General features: G+C 39.3%; 1 protein-coding gene across 2 annotated transcripts in view; it reads right to left on the bottom strand.

Moving 5' to 3' along the window:
* Positions 1-19,255, bottom strand: part of SNX4 (sorting nexin 4) — a 59,209-nt gene extending 39,954 nt beyond the window's left edge. Inside the window, exons 1-5 of one of the 2 annotated variants that reach the window (XM_070583636.1) lie at positions 19,019-19,255; positions 6,433-6,554; positions 2,482-2,617; positions 2,255-2,404; positions 1,617-1,664 (exon numbers count right to left, since the gene is read on the bottom strand). In XM_070583636.1, the coding sequence (XP_070439737.1) occupies positions 1,617-1,664; positions 2,255-2,404; positions 2,482-2,617; positions 6,433-6,554; positions 19,019-19,159 (597 nt within the window). In that variant the 5' untranslated portion in view covers positions 19,160-19,255. The remainder of the gene's footprint in view (positions 1-1,616; positions 1,665-2,254; positions 2,405-2,481; positions 2,618-6,432; positions 6,555-19,018) is intronic. The other variant, XM_070583637.1, reaches the window with a different exon arrangement.
* Between the last annotated feature and the right edge of the window lie 5,508 nt (positions 19,256-24,763).

Below are 24,763 nucleotides of genomic sequence, written 5' to 3'. Positions count from 1 at the left end.
ACCCAGAATTCAAACTGGTGAAACCATGCGCTGCTGAAGCAGAGTGTGCGAACTTAACCACTCGGCCATGGGGCCGGCCCCTGACTTTTCAGATTATTAATAATGTATATTATTACCTTTCAAAGACTTTATAAAAGTGAAACCAAGGTTTCAGCATAAGCCTACCCAAATACAAAACATTATATCTTAACTCTTAAACAGCACCTACACACAAGATTCAAAGCACTCTGTAAACAGCATAGTCTATATGGATGGAGAAATCCAAGAGTTTTCTCATGGTCACCAAAGTTATGGCCAAAAACTGGGTTCAAGGACGAACAACTGAGAACCAGTTACTAAAGTAATGACTAAATAAATGACTAAAATTTTAAAAATTTTGTATTATATAAATAGATATCAACAAAACAATTATAATTTAGTTTGCTCTTTTTCTTATTATTAGTTCCTAACATATCTCAGACTACTCAAAAAGACTCTATCAAAATATAAATAACTTTTTAAAGTCCAGAGTTATTTCAAATCCATCTCTAAACTAAAATTCCAGTATTCTCTCGAGTGCCATAAATTAATGAATTGTGGCCAAGATAATTCTAATTTTTTCATGTAATCTGCCAACAAAATATTTACAAATTAGAATCAGTTTATGATAGAATTAGATACCTGATTATATTTTCTGTGCAGAAAAATTTTTTCTCTTCCTAGTTTTTTTCTTCTAAATTTCAAATACCTATATATCAATGCATAAATCCCCAGGAGATGTTTTTAAAATTACTGTAAACACATTTTGTTCTTGTTGCCTAGACCTACTGAATTTTTGTATGGCATTATCATGTGAATCATTTTAACAATTTCTATTATATTTCTCTACTTACCTATTCAGTTTACACAAGAGATGAAAACTTTCAAAAATCTGCAACAACCAGTGTTATATTACTTTTGGGGACAATAGGGAGAGTAGAGTGGAATCAGAGTGCCCACCTGCATCACCACTGTGCTCTTCAATTTTTAGAAAACAATTTCATTCCTGAACACTAATTCTAATGACTAAATTGAAAAGCTGTACAAAAACTAAATAAGCCTGTATCATTAACAGATGCTAACTGAAAACGACTCCTGTGATCATTCAAAATTGGCCACCATGCCCCAGTAGACAGAAGCAGCATGACTGATGGCTCAACGTTTAGGCAACTAAAATGGGAAACTCAGGTTTGATTCTTCCAAAGTGTCTTTCTTCTCTGATGACGAGGGAGCAACTATGAGGGGCACCACTGTGAGTGGCAGTGGTGAGCACAGAGGGAAGACAAAAAGGATGCAAAGTATAATATGAGCATACTGTAGAAAAATCTACAGCTTGTACCTAAACTACTGCTTCAAAATGTTCTCTCCCAACAGAATTAAATTCGTAAGTATACCCACTATAGTCTCACTAGTAACTAAAATTACACCAACCAAAAGTAAATTGCAGTGTTTCTTTGAAAATCTTACCAATGATATTTGACGCAAAGCTTACTTCCAACATTCACTCATTCAATAAATATCAAGTACCCACTAAATGCATGGCATCTGCTGGGAATTGTTAAGGAACAAGGCAAATTACTCCATACAAATATTCTTACCTTTAGCTGAAACCCAGTTTCATTCACAGTCTCCTTCCAGTTACCTTCCTAAAAATTTAAAGTTAATTTTAGAAATCATTGCAAAATAGCTCTTTACTGCCCATGGGTCCTGTCCCCATGCTACTCCATGCTATTCTCTGAATAAAAGAGCACTGCTGCCAGAAAAAAAAAAAAAAAAGAAATCATTGCAAAATAAAACAACCCATAAAGAATATTCTAAATTAAATAAATTAAATACCTATCGTTCTGTTCTTCTTTCAGGGGAGATGGGACAGAGAGGTTAAAAAAAGAATTCTTTTCACTTCACAATTAACATCCAATCCAGATTCCAAAAGATTACCCAAAGATGGACTCAGGAGTTTATAGATCTGTGCTTCAAAAAACTAATGACTAACTTTAACAGCATTTAAGTGATAGCAAAAGTCCCATCTTTAGTATCTTTAAGTAGAAAATTTTAGCCAAAAGAATGATTTTCAATAATTTTGAAATTCAAAACAAACCAAAAAAACCAATGAAATACATACTAATTAACAAAGTTGCTCCAAAAGGATTCTTAAGAATAAGCATTCCACAATTTAAAATTTAAAAAATCCTAAGTCAAATGGATTTTTGAAAAAGACCAAACAAAAGAAAAATACCTGTGTTAAAAACAAATAGAAGATTTTGTCTCTACAAAGGATGGGATGTGAAGCAACTCTCAAAAGGAAGTTTTCTAAACCAATTCGTCGTCTTTCCACAAAATCCGGGTCCATGTTGTCAGCAGACAGCTTATGCCAAACAAATTCTGCCTAGGTAAACAAAACAATCATGAAGAATACTCTCGATGCTAAATACTTCTAAACTATACTGCCATTTCACTTCTTACCCTTTTCTCTGGTAGAGGGGGCACAACAACATGTGGATAGTAAACTAAAAGGTAGTTTCTCAACAGCTCAAATTCACTATACCGCCTCCACAGCGAGTCTGTTAGGACACTCTGACCATCGATATGTTCAACTGACCTGAAAAGAAATAGAGTAAGATTTCTATTATTTTTTAAAAATACAAATACATGCATCTAACCTCCTTTAAAATTTATAACTCCATTTACTGAATGCTTATGAACCAGGCACTGAGTAAAGAACTTTTCACGTATTGTCTTATTTAAGCCTCACAACAATGCTGTGAAGCAGGAACTGTTGTCCCCATTTTACAGACAAGGAAGCAACAGCGCAGCACACGCTCTTCCGACAGTCACAGAGACCTGTGGAGAGAGCACTCAGATCCCTGATTCCAAAGCCCTCACTCCTAACTAAGCACTCTTCTTCTGTTACAGAAAATCTATCTGAACTCAAGAGAAATAGTCATATTAAGAACATTCGAAAAGCCTCAATGTATACTAATTCAGTTAATATATAATAATCGATTTTACAATATAGTAAAACCTGGTTTAGCTAGTGTTTCATTAAATAGAAGGTATTTTTAACTGCACTTCTGCCACAACAAGAGAACAACATTCATGCTGAAGACCAAGATACCACAAAAAACTTGATTTAAGGTTACAAATGAATCAGATGCATCCAAGTACCACAAAAGCAAAATGTTAATTAACTCCAAAAGGTTGGGGGAGAAGGGATGCAAAAATTCATCTCTAGGGCCAGCCCTGTGGCCAAGTGGTTAAGTTCGCGTGCTCCTGCTTCGGCAGCCTACGGTTTCACCAGTTTGGATCCTGGGCATGGACCTAGTACCACTCATCAAGCCATGCTGAGGCAGCGTCCCACAAAGCACAACCAGAAGGACTTACAACGAGCATATACAACTACGTACTGGGGGGGTTTGGGGAGAAGAAAAAGGAAAAAAGATTGGCAGCAGATGTTAGCTCAGGTGCCAATCTTTAAAAAAAAAAAAAATTCACCTCTAGTCTTACCTTTAATATAAAGAGTTGCAGCCAATGCCATGTCTCATCCATACGAAAGTTCAACTTATAGTTGGGGAAAGTTAGGATAAAATCATATAAACGATATTTAAAATTATTTTGACAAGATTTCTGCTAGCATAATCACTATTAGAAATCATTAGTCTTCTAAACATTATCAGACCTTCCTATTTTCCAATTGCTTGCTTGACAATAACTTACAAGCCCTCCAAGAAACACACATATAACCACAATGTGCATTTGTATATTAGGGCATAAAGGCACAGAAGCTAAACCAGTCTTGGAATAAAGTCAAGTCTTGAGAAAGTATATATACTATCCCATGCTCAGCACAAGAGATGCTCAATGCTTAATTATTTATATATGAGTATGCCACTAAATTTATTCATTGCATATTAATAAAAAGGAAACAAAATATGAAGTTCAAATGCACAATGGCTCCCATGGCAAAAATATAGGAGTATTAAATCTTAATTCATTTTAAGGAGTTGATCTAACCATTAGCTATGACTAATACCATTCCAATTCTGATTCTCAAGTTCAGGTGAAAAAACATCTGGGTTAATATCAAGTTTCAAATTAGTCAAAATCATTACCAACAGAAGCCACACCTTGCTAATAGGAAGGTCAATATAAGCAGTATACCTATACTATAAGCAGCTATAGTATATAGTATAGTATAGCTATTGTATATAGCAACTATATATAGCCTATAAGCAGTACACCTACAAGGCTGTTCTTCGAAGACCTGCTAATGGTTTTTAAAAAAAGGCCACGTGAGGCAGGGGCTAATCATTGGAAACTGACCAAAAGCATACCGAAGACTTTCAATGGACCACAAAACAACCTCATTTGTCCAGTCATTTAACAAATATTTAACAGCACATAATTGATTTTACATGCAACATTTAATTTAACCTTCACAATAAAGTAGATAGTATCATTAGCTCCATTTTACAAATTAGAAGAATTAAGTAGCGACATCATCCTGCCTCCCAAACCATCGAGGCATTCTTACCTACTCTAAAAGAGGCATATTCTCATCTATTTTGAAAGGGTCCATATTCCATGAACAAGAAAACACAAAATCTCTGGAGAAATTAAAAACCAGGGACTTCAGCCTTATTCAATCATACCTTACTAAAGTATAACACTACAGGCAATTACTAAATGGGCTTTCCAAGTGCATCTAAAGAGTAGGTGGGTAAGCTACATGATAAAAGTTAAACTTTTAGTTAATATCAAGGCTCAATAACATTTCATATTGCCCCAGATTATCTGCGTAACACTGAATTACAGAAAGAATCCTACATGATCAAATTAGGAAATCCGATGGTTCTGTAGTTGTGGAAGGTCAGTTAACCTTAGGGGTACACTACTTATAAAATAATCTATTCAAAAGCAGTACTTCTCAAAGCAGATATCTATTATACGGGCAAGGCAAGAATTTCTGGGGAAAAAAAGATTTTCTAAGATAGGAAAAACAAAAATCATTAGGAAAAGATAAATTTGACTACCTTAGAATTTAAATCCTTTGTACCTTAAAAGATAATCAAAATGATGGTCCATGGCCATAATTTTCTGCTTCAAAAACACATGGAGCTTCTGTTAAAAAAAAATGGAAATTTCTTGGGGCTGCCCCGGGGCCAAGTGGTTAAGTTCACGCGCTATGCTTTGGTGGCCCAGGGTTTCACTGGTTCGGATCCTGGGCGGGGACATGGCACCACTCATCAAGCCATGCTGAGGCGGCATCAGAGAAAGTCATCATGAGAAAGTCTTGAAAAGACACCAGGTTCAGCCTGAAGGCAAGCTCAGTGACTTTTGGTAAAGTCTACAAAAAAGGAGGGTTTAAAACTTTTTTCTTAAAAATGTATTCACCTCAAACATGATTATAACTCCTTTTTTTTTTTAAAGACTTTTTTTCCTTTTTCTCCCCAAAGCCCCCCGGTACATAGTTGTATATTCTTCGCTGTGGGTCCTTCTAGTTGTGGCATGTGGGACGCTGTCTCAGCATGGTCTGATGAGCAGTGCCATGTTTGTATCCAGGATTCGAACCAACGAAACACTGGGCCGCCTGCAGCAGAGCACGCAAACTTAACCACTCGGCCACGGGGCTAGCCCCGGATTATAACTCTTTATCAACTAAGTCTGGTAGTTCTACTATTCTATTTTACAGGATACTAAAAAGTTCTCTCATATCCGGTTTTAATTGAAAGTATTTCTGCTCAGTCTGCAGAGAGAAAAGAACTAGTCAGTACAGTCTTCATATAAACTGTTTATAACTGGCGAAATAAATTGAGTCTTCCCTTGCCTTTCTCTAGACAAAACAATCTAATTCTTTTAACTTTTTCCTTAAGAGGTAAAAGACAACTTTTCTGGTAAGTTTTGATTTCCTACTCCATGATTTACTTCGTCTTTTCAATTTTATGCCAAGGTCTAAAGCTCCAGTCTCAATTTTTTTCCTGTTAATTTCTCTATAACTCCCAACTCTCCTAAAATAACTAAGACCATACTGCAGCTCCTCCCAGACTTCTTTGTTAACTATCTCCACTTACCTAAGTCCACTTCATACACCGCTGTTAACCTGGTAGCCCCTCCCAAAACTGCACAGAATTGTATCTAACACCAAAAGCGGAACCAAAGCATGTGTCAGGTAACATTCCAGATCCCAAAACAATTCCACTAACCTTCCCTCTCCCCCTAAAACAAGTACATTAGAATACAGCTATCAAGAGTACCACAGTAAATGACAGACCTGTTTACCTGTTAAAAAGTAAAGAAACAAACAAAATCCCTAAAAAGACAACAATCTGTAAACAATTCTGTTACACAACAGCATTTGCATCAAATAGCTACCAAAGCTTTTTCCATCTAACTTGAGGCCTAATTCTCATCACCCACCTTGTCTCAATGAGGTAAGCAGTGTATGTTTCTTGCATGTTCATGGCATTTCTTCCAGTTCGCTTTTCTGCTTCTGAAACACTAATTTCTATCTTCTTCAACCAAAAATTATTTTCTGTCATCTGGGCAAAAACAAATGGAAGAACAACAAAAATACCTTTAAGATGGACAAAAACCCCAGCTATTATAATAAAATCCATTATTGGTACATATTTCAAGCTACTTCCTCATATTTCTTGAGTTGCTAGGGGTTGCCAAATGATAGGCCCCTCGTTATCAGCATACACAGTAAACTTTTCCAGAAGCTATTTTAACAGGTATTATACATTTAATTATTAAAACATAGGCAAGATAGCAGCAGTAAAAAAAATAAAAACAAAACATAGTCATCTCATATAAGTGACCAAGAATAAATCTATATAGAAATGCATAAGAAAAAATCTAAAAACACTTTATACAAAGACAAATGATCCTCAACACTGATATCTAATTTTTTATTTTATCAAAGTCAAATCAATCTCTCTCAAAAATAAAATGCTACACATATGCCAAAAGTCAAGATTTTCAGCAGGCAGATTAATTTAAAAAAAAAAAGAGTCGATCTTATATTCAACTTTAAATTTGCCTAAACTTTTCGGCAGTGATTAACAGGCTCCACCTGTGAGACAGCAGCAGCTGTAACTAGAGCAGACTCTTTTCTTTTCCCGCTAGAACATCCCCAGGTCTACATCGAAGGACCAGAAAGAACGACAAACACACCACCAGTGGTTCACAGGCTCCATGTGAGGGAAGTGCGCCACTGAAGAGAGGAGTTTGCTGAATACAAGATACTCCAAGTCTAAACAAGGAAGACAAAGTGACACCACGTGATAACTGCTGGACTTTCTTTTTTTTCTCCTTTGTTCACTCTTAAAGTTCAGAGGTGGGTTTTAATTAAAAACCCCAGACTATATTATAATTGGGGGCAGTTCGTGAAGAAGAGATGTAAGTAGAAAGATGGATAAAGGAAAAAGCTATATGCAGTAAAACCCATGGTGATGCTTTACACAGAAAATTAAACCTATGTGCTTTGAGGACAGAAAAAGCTATGTGCCACCACAAAAAATAAAATCAATGATGAATAAAGATGACATAGAAAGTGTCCCCAAAATGTTAAAGAAAAACGGAGAAAAAGGTAAAAATGCTAAAAGAAAATAACAGAAAAGGATACAGAACTAAGGGCCAAGCCAATGGAAAAGAACTGTTATTAGTCAACAAAAGCAGTAATCACTCAGTCATTAAACAAGACATTTTTATAAAGCGTAAGTTGTACGTTTATGTACTAAGAGGAGGAAATCATCCAACTAAAAGAAAGCTCAAGAAGTTACATAAGCACAAACCACTCAACATCAGGATTATGAAGCCCTCATTGGTTGAGATATACATAGGAAACTCATACTTTTGGCCCACAGCCAGATTCACCACCATCTACTCCAGTGAAAAATTCCCTGAATTCTAGAAGCACATGACTGATAAAGCAAATTATCTCTTGAGCCAAAAAGATAAGCATGAGTCATGAATTTACCCTGTCATGCCATGCAATTACAGAAAAGGAAAAGAAAAGAATAAAATCAGCTATCATCAAAACTAAAGAAAGGCACTATACAATACCAGCAGGGTTTGGGAGATGATATAAACTTGTTTATACTGTTTGTACTGTCAATATTAAAGCATAAATAGTGCCAAGAATAACACAACTGATACCATAATTGTTAAAAGGATACATTCAATACATTTAGAAATGGATTGACTGGATGACCAAAAGATGAGACCAGCGACATGTTTTAAAGAGATACAATATTTTACCTGTATTCAAAGTGGACTTCTCATCAGAGTGAAGAATATCATTAGAGTGAGGCTACACTCATATCCAAAAGGAACAATGTCCCAAATGTAGACGCTTGATGTGTGAATTGACGTAAGACTAATAACTACCTAAGACTAAATAAACATAGAAGATGGGCATATTTAAAAGGCTGATGAAATTCTTTATTTCCAAATCAATGAGTGAAAATGAATATAATCTATTCTAAGTTTTAAAAATGTTGCAAACAGTAAAAAACAGTAAAAGTGAGCATAAAGCAGATAACAGTGATAAAAGGAACAATAAGAAACTACTAATTCAGTAACTAAATATGTCTTGAGTTCTACAATGCCAGTCATTAGGAATGCGAGGATAACTGAGACCAGATGCCTGAGTCCACTGCTTGTATGAGCAATTCTCAATCCTCCAGTGAGCTACCGTCCACGTGTGGTGCTCTTTAAGAGTAATGACAACATGAATTAACCTTAATATAAGAACTTTTAGGACTGTGGATGCAAAGAGTCAGAGTGTCTACAGCACTTAATTTACTTAATCTTATTTAAATCACACACTAAAGAAAATACAATGTTTATTATTATATTGAAAATTATAGGAAAAAAATTAAAAGAAAACAGGCCAAAGAAAAACCCCAATAGGCAGACTGAGATGAACATGGAGCCAACTCAAAAAAGAAAGAATGCAAAGAAAGAAAAATAAAATAGCAAAAATAAAATATATTCTTGGCAGTAGAACTTACACTGCAAGAAATCAAATCAGTAAGAAGACATAGTCGGGAAGCCCCTCCAGAATGCTGACGAAAGAAAGACCAAAAAAAGTGAAAATGATCAAAGATGATAAAAGAGGAAAACTAAGAACCAAGGTTTAAATAATGGAAGTACTTAAAGAAGAAATCAGAAGAAATAGAACAGAAATAATAATCATCGATATAATTAAAAAGAAAAAGAAACAAACAAACCTCTTTCCTGGATTGAAAACAAAATTCTAAGCCTTCAAATTGAAAGGCATGTGGTCCATGTGTAATTGATTAGAATATTTAAACATTTTCAACTTAAAGAAAAAAATACCCTAACAAGATTAATCCAGAAAAATATGAAACAAGACCACTACAAAAGAATAAAGACCAGATTTGCCTTCGATTTCACAATAATAAATTACAAATGACAAAGAAGCATCAGACATAGAATATAAGTGAAATATTATAAAATATACTAATATACCGTTCCTTCAAAAATACTTAATCCAAGCAGGACTTTTTGCAGAAACTGATAAACTGTTCCTAAAATTTCAATGAAAATACAAACGATCTAGAACAGCCAAAACAAGTTTGAGAAATAACAACTTGCAAGATCTACACTATCTGACTTTAAAACTTATTAAATAACTAACGGACTGAAGACAGTGTGCTATTGGCAGAAGGACACACAGAGAGAGCAATGGAACAGAACTGAGATTCCAGAAATAAACTCTTACATTTAAGGTCAACTGATTTTTTTTTTTAAGAATTATTTTGAGGGGCTGGCCCCGTGGCCAAGTTGTTAAGTTCACGCGATCCACTTTGGTGGCCCGGGGTTTCACTAGTTGGGATCCTGGGTGCGGACATGGCACCGCTCCTCAAGCCAAGCTGAGGCAGCATCTCACATAAGTGGAAAGACCCACAACTGAAAAACAGACAACTATGTACTGGAGGGCTTTGGGGAGAAAGGAAAAATAAAATCTTTAAAAAAAAAATTATTTTGAACACTTTTTTTGTTTTGTTTTGTTTTTTTGAGGAGGGTTAGCCCTGAGCTAACATTCACCGCCAATCCTCCTCTTTTTTTTGAGGAAGATTGGCCCTGAGCTAACATTGATGCCCATGTTCCTCTATTTTTTTTATATGTGGGAAGCCTGCCACAGCATGGCTTGATGAGCAGTGCATAGGTCCGCACCTGGGATCTGAAGCAGCAAACCTTGGGCCACCAAAGTTGAACATGTGAACCTAATCGCTGCACCACCGGGCTGGCCGCAAGGTCATCTGACTTTAACAAACACACGAAGGCAAGTAAATAGAGAATGGAGAGTCTTTTCAATATATGGTGCTGGGACACCGGAATATACATACCCCTCCGAAAAAAGGAAAAAAATTTAGACCCTTTACTCACACCATACACAGAAATTAACTCAAAAAGGCTTATACACCCACATATAGGAGCTAAAACTGAAATTTATAGCATCTTCATGATCTTGGGATAAGCAGAGTTCTCAGATACAGCACCGAAAGCACCATCCATAAGAAAATTGATATACTAGACTTATCAAAATTAAAAACTTTTGCTCTTCAAAAGACACCATTAAGAAAAAGAAAAAAGCCATAGACTGAGGAAAAAAAATCTGCAAATCATATTATCTAATAAAAGACTTGTATCCAGAATATCTAAACAACATATATAACTCAATAATAAGACAAACCACCCAAAACATGAGCAAAAAAAATCTGAATGGACATTTTACCAAAGAAGATATACAAATGGCAATAAGCACATGAAAAGATGCTCAACACCAACAGTCATTAGAAAAATGCAAATTAAAAACACTTCACAACCCAATAGAATAGCTATAATCAAAAAGACAGACAATGCCAAGTGCTGGCATGGATGCAGAGAAAGGTGAGCCCCGTACACTGCTGGTGGTGATGTTAAATGGTACAGCCACTTTGGAAAACAGTGGCAGTTTCTTAAAAAGTTAAACATAAACTTACCATATAATACAGCAATTACAGTCCTACAAATCTAACCCAAGAGAAATGTAAACATACATCCACACACAGACTTGCATGTAAATGAATGTTCACAGCAGTAACACTCAAAATAGCTAAAAATTGAAAATAACCCCGAAGTCCATCAAATGGTGAATAAATAGAATGTAATATATTCATATAATCGAACATTATTCAGTAATAAAAAGGCACTATTAATACATGCTATAACATGGATAAACCTCAAAAACATTATAAGGCGGCAGACTCAAAAGACAACAGACTATATAATTCCATTTATATGAAATACCCTAAAAGACAAATTTATATAGAAAGGAGACAGTGGTTGCCAAGGGCTAGGGATCGCAAGGGGGATTAACTACAAAGGGGAATGAAGGAATGTGGGGGAATGACAGAAATGTTCTAAAACTGGGTTGTGGTAATGGTTGCACAACTCTAAAAGTTCACTAAAAGTTATTGAATTATGAGACGAACTCTGTATGACTCCACTCATAGGTGGTAGTCAACATATGGACAAAGAGAACTGATCGGTGGTTGCCAGGGGAAAGGGGGGGTGGGGGGGTGCACTAGGGGTGAAGTGGTGTACCTACAACATGACTAATAATAATGTACAACTGTAATTTCACAAGGATGTTAACTTTCATAACCTTAATAAAAAAAAGTTACTGAATTATATACTTACAATGAATGAATTTTATGGTATATAAATTATACCTTAATAAAGTTGTTAAAAAACAAAAATTCGTGAGTCCATACTGAAACAGACAAATAGAAAGTTTGATGAGGAACAAGATATTTTCATACTTTCAAAGTATGTCCAAGTACCTCCCCACAAACTATTACTTAATTACAAAGTAATTAAGTCACAAAAGTCACAAAAGTAAAGACTGAGGGGGCCAGCCCGGTGGTGCAGCAGTTAAGTGTGCACAGTTCGCTTTGGCAGCCCAGGGTTCGTTGGTTCAGATCCTGGGTGCGGACCTATGCACTGCTTGTCAAGCCATGCTGTGGCAGGCATCCCACATAAAAGAGAGGAAGATAGGCACGGACGTTGGCTCAGGGCCAGTCTTCCTCAGCAAAAAGAGGAGGACTGGCAGATGCTAGCTCAGGGCTAATCTTCCTCAAAAAAAAAAAAGTAAAGACTGAGACTCTTCCAGACTGGAGAAGACTAAAGAGACCACAACTAAACGCAATACAGGAGTCAGGACAGGATCACTGTGCTCTGAGAACACTATTGGTACAACGGGCAAGACTTAAACGAAGTCTGAGAACTACATAGCAGTAATTTATCAATGCTATTTTCCTGATCTTGATGGCAGCATTGTGGTTATATAGGAGAATGTCCTCGTTTGCCCTTGAAATACAAAGTTTTGGGGATGAGATCAGGGAATATCATGATGGCAGCTTACTCTCAAACAGTTCAGGGCAAAAAGGTTCTTTGTACTGTATTTGCTTAGAAATTTGAGATCATTTCAATAAATGGGATTATTTCAAAAGTTTTTTAAAATGGTCATTACGTTTACATAAATAATTTTTGTCTCAGTTGTTTTGGAGAAGAAAAAAACAAAGATACATACCTTCCAAATCATTACAGAGGATAAAACCAAAGAAATTATCCACAAAGGAAAACTCAAAATCAGAAACCAAAATAAGAAAGTATGAAATAGGACAGAATAAAATCAACTAAAAATAAAGCCAGTTTGGGGCCAGCCCTGTGGCCAAGTGGTTCAGTTCTCATGCTCTGCTTTGGTGGCCCAGGTTTCACCGGTTGGAATCCTGGGCGTGGACATGGCACCATTCATCAAGCCATGCTGAGGCGGTGTCCCACATGCCACAACTGGAAGGACCCACAACTAAAAATACAGAACTATGTACCAGGGGGCCTTGGGGAGAAAAAAAGGAAAAATAAAATCTTAAAAAAATAAAAGACTGCAAAAAGACAAAAAAAGCAAAAATAAAGCCAGTTAAAGTAATAAATGCAAATGTTTTAAATTCCCTATAGCAAACAAAGACAGACTTAACACAAGGCATAAATATTATAAAATGGACAAACTCAAACACAAGTAAGGTAAACTCAAATCAAAGGAAACCGCTACAGCACCAGCCCAAGCAGGTGGTCAGGAAAAGACAGAAGTTTGTAACTACAAGATCAATTCTCCCTCAGATTAGTAGCCAGCTTGCCAGAATCTGAATCCCATCTCTGCCATAAACAAGCTGTGTAACTCTGGGCAAGTTATTTACCCTCTCTGCCTCAGTTTCTTCATCTGTAAAATGGGGATAAGAATACCTAATTCATAATGTTCTTGGGAACATTTAATGAGTTAATGCATGTAAAGAGTTTTAAGTTGCCTACCATGTAGCAAGTACTAGCTATCACCTATCACTTGTAGGTTAAAATTTTTCTTTAATCATAAAAATCATACATGATCATAAAAATTAATACATGCTTAGTGTACAAAAATGGAAAAATTAAGTAAATATAAATCACCTATTTCCCACAACCCAGCACTAACCATTGTTGATATATTAGTGTACTTCCAATGTTTTTTTCTAGGTGTGATGCTACTGAAATAGGTCAGAGATATGGAGTTTAAGAACCATCCAGGGGCCAGCCCTGTGGCCGAGTGATTAAGTTCACGTGCTCCACTTTGGCGGCCCAGGGTTTTGCTGGTTCAGATCCTGGGCGTGGACATGGCACTGTCTGTCAGGCCACAGTGAGGTGGCGTCCCCCATACCACAACTAGAAGGACCCACAACTAAAATATACAACTATGCACTGGGAGGATTTGGGGAGAAAAAAGCAGGGGAAAAAAAAAAAATTGGCAACAGTTGTTAGCTCAGGTGCCAATCTTTCAAAAAAGAACCATCCACTGACTCTACCTCTCTTAGGGGATATGTCTACAATGGTCAAAGGCAGCTTGTATTATGTAAAAAAATAATAATATGTCTACTTAAGCCTAACAGTGAAGTTGAACTTCAGCTGTATTTCTTAGATAACTAAGAAAAATAGGTCACAATACATGACCTGTGTTCTTGTGCTTTTTATCTATTAAAACATATATTTAAGAAAATAGCACAGCTATTCAGAAAACATTAATTTTTATTTAAAATAAAACAATATGGGGCTGGCTCCATGGCCTAGTGGTTTCGTTCGGTGCACTCTACTTCAGTGGCCCTGGTTCAGTTTGCAGGTGCGGACCTATGCCACTTGTTGGCAGCCATGCTGTGGCAGTGACCCACATACAAAAAACAGAGGAAGACTGGCACAGATGTTAGCTCAGGGTTAATCTTCCTCAGTATAAATAAGCAGAACACTACGTAAGTTTGAACAGTTTTCCAAACTGAGTCACAACACATTCATGGTTCATGAAATTAACCTGGCGGGTTGTGACCAATGTTTCTTTTTGATGATGAAGAAAAGAAAAATATCAGAGGGCACTGCATGAAGTAAAGGTTAAAGTACTGCTTCCTGAAACAACACGTATGTATAAAAGTATATGTATGCTGATTATGATGTAAAAATGTATTTGGTACCATGAGTCACCTTCAAAAAAATCTGAAAGCTGCCAAGGCAGAAAATAAGGCAAACACTCTTAAGTGTGATTTAATCAATGGGTGCTAAACTGATAACTTCTCTAACTATGCTGAAGCATTTTCTTTTCCTTTTTTATGTTATCCTCACCCACAAATGCCTCAAACCCCACTCACAGTTCTCGCCTACTCCCCTCAGCAATCTGCACCAATCAGTGAAGGAGCAGACTGTGTACAGACGTCTTCAGCAGCAGCTGCTCCAGCACTCCGTGCCCCCACCTGCACTCCCAGGCCTAGAGCGCTCTCCCTAAAAATCGCTCATGAACCCCTCAGGCAGTGGGTCTTCTCTGGGCAAATACTCTTAACTGCCAACGCGATGGAATCTTCCAGCTTAAAAAAAGAAGTATTCTTACCTCCATGCCCTTGCTATTTCCTCCCGCTTCTGCCAGGACTAATTACTACTCTCGTGGAGACTGGATTCCTCTCTCATTTTTCCATTTTCTAAATTACTTTAAATAGAACTGACAACACTTAGACAAAAAAGAATGCACTCCGCCTTACAAGGAAAAAATACAAAAGGAAAAGAAAGGAGACTTCTAACTAGATAATTGGAAGGAAGAGGATTGAAGACTCATAGAAAGAAAAGCAAGAGATTACAGAATAAGAGCTTACAGCAGAATTTAAAGAATTTTTTTAAATTATATTTTATTTATTTAAGTTAAAGAATCTTGATTAGCGATGTTTCAAACCAGAAGAGACCTGCGACTCCTGGGCAGTGCTGGTTTCCACCACCCCGAGGTGCAGGGCAATGGGCACAAATTGCTCTCCACTCACAGTCCGCAGAGTCAAAGATAAGGCTGATGAGGGGACCTTTTGCCATCTCTGCACACTATCTGCACAGATATTTTTGTGGTGAAAAACTGCTTGATAAATCAACACATGTTTTACATTTTTTTCTTCTTAAAATTACAACAATCTTAAATAAAAAATTTAAAAACCGTATTGGAGCAATTTACAAGACCATTTTTTTTCTTTTTGAGGAAGATTAGCCCTGAGCTAACTACTGCCAATCCTCCTTGTTTTGCTGAGGAAGACTGGCCCTGAGCTAACATCCATGCCCATCTTCCTCTACTTTATATGTGGGACGCCTACCACAGCACGGCTTTTTGCCAAGCGCTGCCATGTCCACACCCGGGATCCGAACTGGCGAAACCTGGGCCACCAAGAAGTGGAATGTGTGAACTTAACCGCTGCACCACGAGGCCAGCCCCTACAAGACTATTTTTAACTTTTTTTTGGAATAAAGCTGCCTGGTTTAATGGACAAAGCACTGATTTGAAAGCCAGGCAGACCTGGCCTCAAATCTCAGCCACGCCACTGACTAGCTGTGACCTTCACCAAATCACTTCTCTCTCAGTCTCTGCTTCCTCATCTCTATCTGTCTTTTGGGGGTAATCTGGAAAATTAAACGACAAGCAGAGCCTTACTGTACATAGCACACAAACAACAAATCCAACTTACCTTTCCGCCCAGACCACATTCCTATCAGTAACAGTAGCAATTTGTTAATTGTGGCTATAGTCACTGCAATACCTCTCAACTGGGTAGACTGGAGTGGGGGAGTGGACAGGATAAGGGAAAAGAAGTAGATGACCCTCTAAGGACGGGCTTGGGGAGTTTTCTTGGGGGGACAGAGGACAATGTACAGAGTATATGTGAATGTGTGTGTGTGTGTTTAAACCGGTGATTCTGAAACATTTGTCCAAATGGCTTCTGTCTCTATGAATTACTAAATTAGGGAGATGTTTTGCAAAACCCCCTAAGTTTGGTCACTAACAGACAATCTCTTATAACACATATTTACAAACATTTTCCTAAGAAGTCGGGTAATATTATATAACTACAACTTTTACTGTATGATGGCATCTTTGGGTTTTCAACTATCTTAAACTTAATGAGATAGTTATAATCACTTTTAAATTAACGTAAATGGATTTCATACTATAGTTTCAACTTCATATTAGTTAACTACCTAAAAGCTTTCACAAAAAAATTACCAGAATTTTTATCACCATAATCATAATTAAACTCATGAGGTAGCCAACAAAAGATATGATTCTTAACTTTTGAAACAACCTAAAATTGCTTTAATACATATCCACAAGACTGGCAAATATTTTAAAGTCTGAAAATATTAAGTGTTTATAAGGATAGAGAGCATGAGGCAGTGCTGATGGGAGTATAAGTCACTTGGGAAAACAATTTGGCACTACCTACTGGGGTGGAACATGCGACTACCCTCCAATCCAGCAATTCCACTCCTAAGTTTATATTAGACTCTTAGACACTTGCACCAGGAGATATACAGGAAGAAGTTCATGGTTGTAGTAATTTTTTAGAAATAGCAAGAATCGTAACAACTCCAATGTCTGTAAAAAGAAGAGAAATCAACTAGAGATTATGTATAAAATGGCATACTATAGAGCCATGAATATAAATGAACGAAGCACATTTTGGGTGAATCCCAAAAACATAATATTGAGAAAGAAAGGAAGTCATAATAAAATTAGGTAAATTTGAAAATCAAGTAAAATTAAACAATATATTCTTTAGGGACACATATGGTAAGATTATAAAGAAAAGCAAGTGAATTGTTAGTACAGAATTCAGAATACAGGTTATCTCTGTGGTGGAGGGAGTGAGCTACACCCCAGGAGAGCATATCACGGCTTCAAAGGAATTGATCATTATTTTGTGGGAAGCTTCTCTCCATTAATGATATAGTTCACAATAAAAGTTTTTATTTTTAAAAAGAAAACCGAAAAACTAAGTCACAAACGGGAACCTGCATAAAAAGCAAATCATATAAGAGCCAAATTTTATGCACTAAAGAATACACACACCTCTCTCACATTTAACAGGACATCCTGACCTCTCCACAAATAATACTAAAAGTTAGGAAAAAATTAAATGAAAAACTTAAAATTCACCCCCAAAAATCTTCATACTAATGTTAAAAAAAGAGACAACAGGCCCAAAATGGAGTCACCTATGCTAAGCCCCATGTCACCAAGCCCAGACTTAATATCTACCTTAATTACAGTTTCAGCCTCTCCCAGGAATGGAATCTTAAACAGTCAACGGGAACCACCTGGTCAGCACCAGCGATGTAATCTGCCTGATGGACTCCTATCGTCCCCTAAAGGAAGGGGATCTTGACATAACCAATTCACTCTTTTGCTAGTATAACTTCCTTGTCCCGCTCCGATCTGCCTATGAAAGCCTTCCACTTTGTACAGCTCCTTTCTATCTGCTGGGTGAGAAGCTGCCCAATTCATGAATCATTGAATAAAGCCAGTAAGATCTTTGAAATTTACTCAGTCGAATTTTGTGTTTTACTACTACCCTATATATATATACCTTGACATTTCCCTAAGAAGGCAAAACCTTCAACTCCTGTGTTGAAGTTCCTGGTTATCAGGTCTCTGAACGTAAAGTTGAGTCTTTCTAATCGCATCCAGCAAACAACTCTAACTACTCTTTATCCGTCTATCATAAGGATAGGCAGTTTTATATTAACAGTAACACCTGTTCCAGAAAAAAGGAAGCAAAAGGGATGAGCAATGCACACTGGGCAGCGCGGTATGATGTGGAGCGCTAGTTTCTGAAACGCTTCAATTTAACCTGGTCTACACACTTGGGAATGAAATCAATTACAAACATAAAATGATGCATTTTCTCCTTTCCTCCAGCAAATGAAAATCACTAATTACCAGGGGCTTCACAAGGCAGGTCCAGGGGATCCTGATGACAAGTCTCCAATGGGAACTGCGGCACTGACCCCCAAATGAAGAAATTACAGCCAAATAAACAGTTTTAAAATGTTTTTTTCACTTGTACCTCTTCTTAAATCAGACACTTTCTTCAATTTCCTGACGGTGGTACCAGGCCAACCATCCTTACTGCCCCAGGCTTGTTCCTCAAGTCCCCCATTCTCTTCCTTTTCAAACACCGCTGTCCACCCGCCATGGTGTCCCGGTTAAGCCATCTCCCCTGCACAACCCCTTCCCAGACTGCCAGAGACATCAGCGCTCCTCTTCAGGTCAAACCTCCGGGTTCCCCGACCTCTGAACACTGCACCTGCTCCAGCGTGGCCTGTCCAGGGCCCCCGCCTCCACGCCCGCGGACGCGCACCCACAGATGCCCTCCCTCCCCAGCCGCCGCCCTCTCCACCCTTCCCCTTGGTCCCGCGGCGCCCGCGCTCGCCCCTATCCAGCACCCCTCCTTCCACTGAGCCTCCCCCTCGCTGCACCTGCGGCCCCGGCCCTTCCTCGTCACCGCGGGGCGCCCCTGGCCGAATCGCTGGCCCCCGCCAGACGAGCCCAGCCCGCCCGCTAGGCCCCGACGCAGGCCCCGCGGCCCCCGCCGACCCTTCTCCTCACCGTGCCGTCCCCGGAGCCCTCGTCCCGGGCCCCCTCCACTTCCTCACCGACCACAGCCTCCAGCCCAGCGTCGGGGTGACCCAGCGGCTCCAGGGGCGCCGGCTGCAACCGCCGCTCGGGGTCGGGAGGTGCCTGCTCCATGGCTGCAGTTTGGCGCGGCGGACCCAGTGCGCCTGCGCCGCCGCGCCCGGCCAGCCCCGCCCCTCCATCCGCGGCTGCCCCGCCAGGACCCGCCCCTCCGCCCCGCCCCGCCCCGCCCTGCACGAGGCAGCGCCCAGCGAGAGGGCTCCCAGGTTGCGGCTGGGCTTGGAGCTGGGGTTTCTGGGGAAAGGCGGGTCTGCAAAGGCACTGATCAGCTGCTATCCGGGAGACCCAGAAATTCGGGCGAACTGATGGAGGGAGAGAAGAGAGAGAGAGTCAAGGGAAAAGTGAAGACCAGAGTAGGTATTGGAACCATTCAGGTTGGTGATCACTTGAAGGAAATTTGGAGCTTAGAAGAAATCGGAGGCCGCGGTCTGACCTCTCTCTTGGCCTCTTGTTTTGCCTGCCATTATTAGTTCCATTTTTTACCCCCAGAAAGATCAGAACGGCATAAATTATTAACTTTTATCAGGTTGAGTAACACAATCAGCAAAAAGTAACACTTGCAAGTGTTAGAGAGAAGTGAAGCGCTTGGCTGAAGTAGTTCTGAGTGTCTCAAGAAGCCCTGAAGATGTCTGGTAATTTTCTACAGGCGTCTCGTTGAATTATCGGACCCTAGTTCCTTGACGAGCATTCACTATGGTAACCTGATGGGAAACGCTCCCTGGGTGTACTAGACTGTGGTACCTGGAGGTACCTTCTATACAAAGTGTGGTCATCAGTTTTTCAAGGAGAGAAACTGATCTTGCTGCCCAAATACTTAGCTTATTTCAAGCTGTGACACAATTTCCTCCTCCTCCTGGAATGCTTTCTCTGGCCTGGTGGGAATTTCCCCTTCATCTCTAAAACCTTAACTTATCAGGTCCAACCGCTAATATCACTTTATTCATAAATTGGTTATGACCTTTCTCCTATTATTTTACAATTATTTATTTATATGCCTGTTGCCCCAACTAGACTTTGGACTCCTTTAAGGCAAGAACCCTATGTTCTTATTATTTTCTCTTACCAAACCTAGGACATTTACTCAATAAATGTTTAAAGGTGTTTTATCCATTTGTGAGGGATTATTCATGCTAGGCAAATCTCAGGAGATACATTTTTAAATCAGAAGACTATTTCATTAATTTATCACAGAAAGGATAGATATCTTTCCAGGGACAGATTTGTATCCATCATCCTGTGCCCTTTCCCAGTTTTGAGATACCCAGGAAAGTAGGTCCTGGAGCCATCAGGACAATTGCTCTGGCCTGGTGTCTTGAGTATCTCACTCTGCAGTGAGGAGAAGCAAAGAAAAGGGCACAGGGCTTTACAAAGCCGTCACCGAGGGGAAGCCATGGTGCTCTCTGCGGTTACTAAAACAAGAAGAAAACTGAAACAGAGTAGGGGCATCTGTTTCCCCTTCATTCATACCACTTTCTTATGGGGAAAAAAAATTCAAGACTGCCTTTAATATCCATTTTAAGTTGTTCAGCTGGATTTAACTTTGTCCCTGTATCTCCTTAGGAGATGACCTTGAGGAACCAAATCTGGAAAATCAAAAGGGTGCTTGAAGAGTCTAAAATCAGGGCAAAAAGGATCAGATGATCATTTTCCCCTATTTTATATTTATATAATACATGTTCATTGTGGGAAAATTAGAAAATAGTTATGCCTAAAAATAAAAGCTGTCAATACTCCCACACCCAAAGATAAGCACGTTAATATTTTGTATATAAATATCACTTCAAATATCATACATAAATATAATAAAAATGAAATCACACTATAATGCTGTTTTAAATTTATTTAAAATACAGCAAGAACACCTTTCTTGGTGATTAAAAATATTTCTACAGAATCTTCTTAAAGGCTAGACAGAGTTCTACTATAAAAAATTACTGTAATTTATTTAACCTTAGAATCCTCTAGAGTTATAAGTTAAGTTGATTCTAAGTTTTACTTTTATAAACAACACTGCAGTAACCATCCTTCCATATAACATCTTTGTATACTCAGCCAGGTATTTCCTTAGGCTAAATAGGAATTGGAAGATTTTAAGGAAAATTTCATTTAAGCTCTGATAGTACCTGAGAAATTATTTCTGCTCAATTACAAAATAATACATCTCTCAAAAATTGCTATTTGTATCCACTAGATAATATGTCTTACCCTTGAGGCTGCCTACAGGCTAACAGAATCTTTTTGATTACAAGACGATAACTAGTGTTTATGTAAAAAGCCTGGGGTGGGAGAAGAGTATCTTGAACTTTTTAATGGGTCCACCTCTTGGACCCTCTGCCCTGCAGGTTCTTATGTGCTTGGCACTTTGCATACATTTTCATGAAATGCCCCTGCAAGACAGGCATAATTTTCTTCCTTTCATGGATGAAGAAGCGGGCCTGAGTAATATTTGACAAGGTCGTACAGCCAGCAAATAAGGAGAAGACCTGAGATTCAAACCCAGATTTATAGGACACCCAGAAGCCAAGCTCTTGGCCATACTGCTCTGCATGGGGGAGAGGAAGAGGAGAGATTCTTCTGGAAAAGGAGGCAAATAATTGGCAGAAATGGAGAGTTGATTCCTCACCTGAAAACCCAGGGAGAAAGGCACATTGCCTTGGGCTATGAAGGCCAAGTCATCCCAGTCTGGCTAAATCTGGGAAAGCCCAAGGCTAACTCCATGGAGATTTTGGATACAGGTTCTCCCCATTCTTCTGATTCAGACAGGGGAAGGCCAGAGGTCACCTGCTGGGAGTGAATGGGAAAAGTCTCAGGAGCAGGGGTGACTAGCCAGGCTGGCTCTAAGGATGTCACCCTCTGTGGGGACACTTTCCCCTCTTCAGCCAGCCAGAGGAACTTCAGCCTCTTACATCTAAAGAGCATGATTTAGGTTTCCATTTTGTCATCAATTTAACAAATATTTATTGAGCTGTGTTAGCCTATGAACTACATGAAACACCTATTCTCTGCTCCCCACCATCCAGGTTCTGTTCCCCCCTCCCCAGGATTCTCCTCCTGTGCCTGGCCAGCCACCCAGGATCTGTGAAGGTGACATTCTTCCATTTCCTGTGAAACTACACCCTTCTCTTTCAACCTTGATCAGTGACCATCTCCAGCTCCACTCCCTCTCTCATTTTAGTTTCAGTGTGGATGACATCTGTCCTAGTTCACAGCACAATATGTAATTTGCCCCCTTCCTGTTGGTACCACTATCTTCCTTTTGGGCAAATTCCCCATTGTGTGAGGCCTTGATTGGAGAGCAATTCTTAGTGTGTGCTTTCTATTGCAGCCTCCCATTATAGCTGAAGAGCTCAGATCCTTCTTTTACTACCTCTGGACAAATTATTTCAACTCAGCCACTCAGACTCTAAAACTCACAGGATTTTGAATCTTGAGTCAGAACAGATGCTGGAGGTTGGAGACATCATTGGGCCAGTGGTGGTGCTAGGGCCAGATTGTTTGCAACCCATGAATTTCCTGTGGGTTCTGTGCCAAGTCTCCAGAATTACCTTGATTCTGCGACTTTCTGTGCTTGCATCACCAGCCTTAATTCCGTAAACTCCTGATATCCTTCCAGGATTTTCTCTATTTGCTTAATATGACTAGACTTGGTTTCTGTTCTATGTAGCACAGAGCTGTAACTGACACAGTGAAACTCTCATCTATTCAACTAAACATGTAATAAATATTAAGCATCTGCCCTGTCCCAGGCAGTCTCAATGTCTGCCTAGGAGATCATCAAACTGTTTCATGGTTGTCCACCCGCGGAGAAGACTGGAATACGCACCCAGAATCAGCAGAACCCCTACGGCTTGGGAAACTCCCCCAAGTCCTACAGCAAGCCAGCTACTGGACTCTTCAACAGCCCAAAATCCAAAGAGCCACTACAGGATAGATATAGTTCTCCCCTCCAGATGACTTAAACACGCTCTGATAGAGGTCTTCCGAAGCAAATAGTTGTTTACAACTAGGAAACTCAAACCAGATAGGTTGGGAGCAAGCACTGTGGCAGGTCATTGGCCAGGTATTTTGGGACGGATGAGTCTTGTGGCACCTTTCAACTAATATTGTACATATGGGTAACAGCTTACCTATAAGGGTACTTTGCACCCTGGCAGTTGACACTCTAGAAATGGAGAATTTTCTTTGGTATTCATAAGAGGTCAGACCACCCGATCTTTGTTGGAAAGCTAGGCTGCCTAAAAGTTACGAAGGATTTATTACATGATTCTGAGAGGTGTTTTGTTTTGTTTTTTTTTAAGATTTTATTTTTTTCCTTTTTCTCCCCAAAGCCCCCCGGGTACATAGTTGTGTATTTTTAGTTGTGGGTCCTTCTAGTTGTGGCATGTGGGACGCTGCCTCAGCGTGGTTTGATGAGCAGTGCCATGTCGGCGCCCAGGATTCGAACCAATGAAACACTGGGCCGCCTGCAGTGGAGTTCGCGAACTTAACTACTCGGCCACGGGGCCAGCCCCTGAGAGGTGTTTTTATGTGTGTGTTTTTGTTTTATTTTCTTCTTCAAAATCATTTTAAATCCATTTGGGTGTTTTATTTTGGAAGATTTTTTTTTTCTAGGAGTTCACAGTCATAATTCTTCTTCTTCCGTGCCCCCTTCCCCCTAAACAAGTATGTAGAGACTCTGCTCTGAGAAGGATAAAATGGAACCCATTTGGGGGAAACCGGCCTATGGGTTATAGTGTTCCTGCCAGAACAAAATTTCATCCAATTATGTTTGTTTATAGTGAATGAAACGAGTAGTAGAAGAGATCTAGAGACATACATATATATTCACTCTTTTAAGCGTAGTCAGGATTTGTTTTGATCATCTATGGTAAGACATGCAGACAGGGAAATGACTGTTATGAAGGAAAAAGGTTTTATGGTTTTTTTTTTTCTGAGGAAGATTAGCCCTGAGCTAACATCTGTGCCAATCTTCCTTTATTTTGTATGTGGGTCACCACCACAGCCTGGGTGACAAGTGGTGTAGGTCTGTGCCCGGGATCTGAACCCACAAACCTGGGCCACCGAAGTGGAGCCTGCCGAACTAACTACTACACCATGGGGCTGGCCTGTGGAAGAAGTTTTTATACTCATAGATCCTTAGAAGCAGGAAGCTTGGCGTACCAGGCATGGGGACCACACAGGGAAGCAGAGTAATAGGGCAAAACATGGGCACAAGCCTTTACTGTGATCTCTGTGGGAAGAAGTGGGCCAGGGAAGGTAAGCAGTGTTAGGATTGGCTAGTTTGAATAACTTCAGCAGGCTCTGGGTGTAGTGGCTGTCCCTGGTTGTTTGGTAGCTGGCCCTGGGGTGGTTAGAGAAGGGGAATTGTGGCCTAGAGTGTAAGATCCCATAAAGGAAGTGGTTGGGAGTATGGGCTCTGGATTGGTTGGTTTGACTATGAAAGGTGTGCTAGGAATTAGCTAGCCCTGGGAGGGGCAGTCTCTCAAGGATCAGCAAGACCCCAAAATCTCAAAGCATCAAAAATATAGACTAAAAAGACATGACTAACATATTCACAGACACATAGACTTGTACCAACATATACAGAATCATATATGTAGTGATGTGTATATGCACAAAAATATAAAATCACAATTAGATGATTTTAGGGACTTCAGA

This window comes from Equus przewalskii, chromosome 18, assembly GCF_037783145.1.
Source record: "Equus przewalskii isolate Varuska chromosome 18, EquPr2, whole genome shotgun sequence".
Taxonomy (NCBI): domain Eukaryota; kingdom Metazoa; phylum Chordata; class Mammalia; order Perissodactyla; family Equidae; genus Equus; species Equus przewalskii.
The sequence above is the reverse complement of the archived record's forward strand: the minus strand, read 5'-3'. Positions and strand labels throughout refer to the sequence as shown.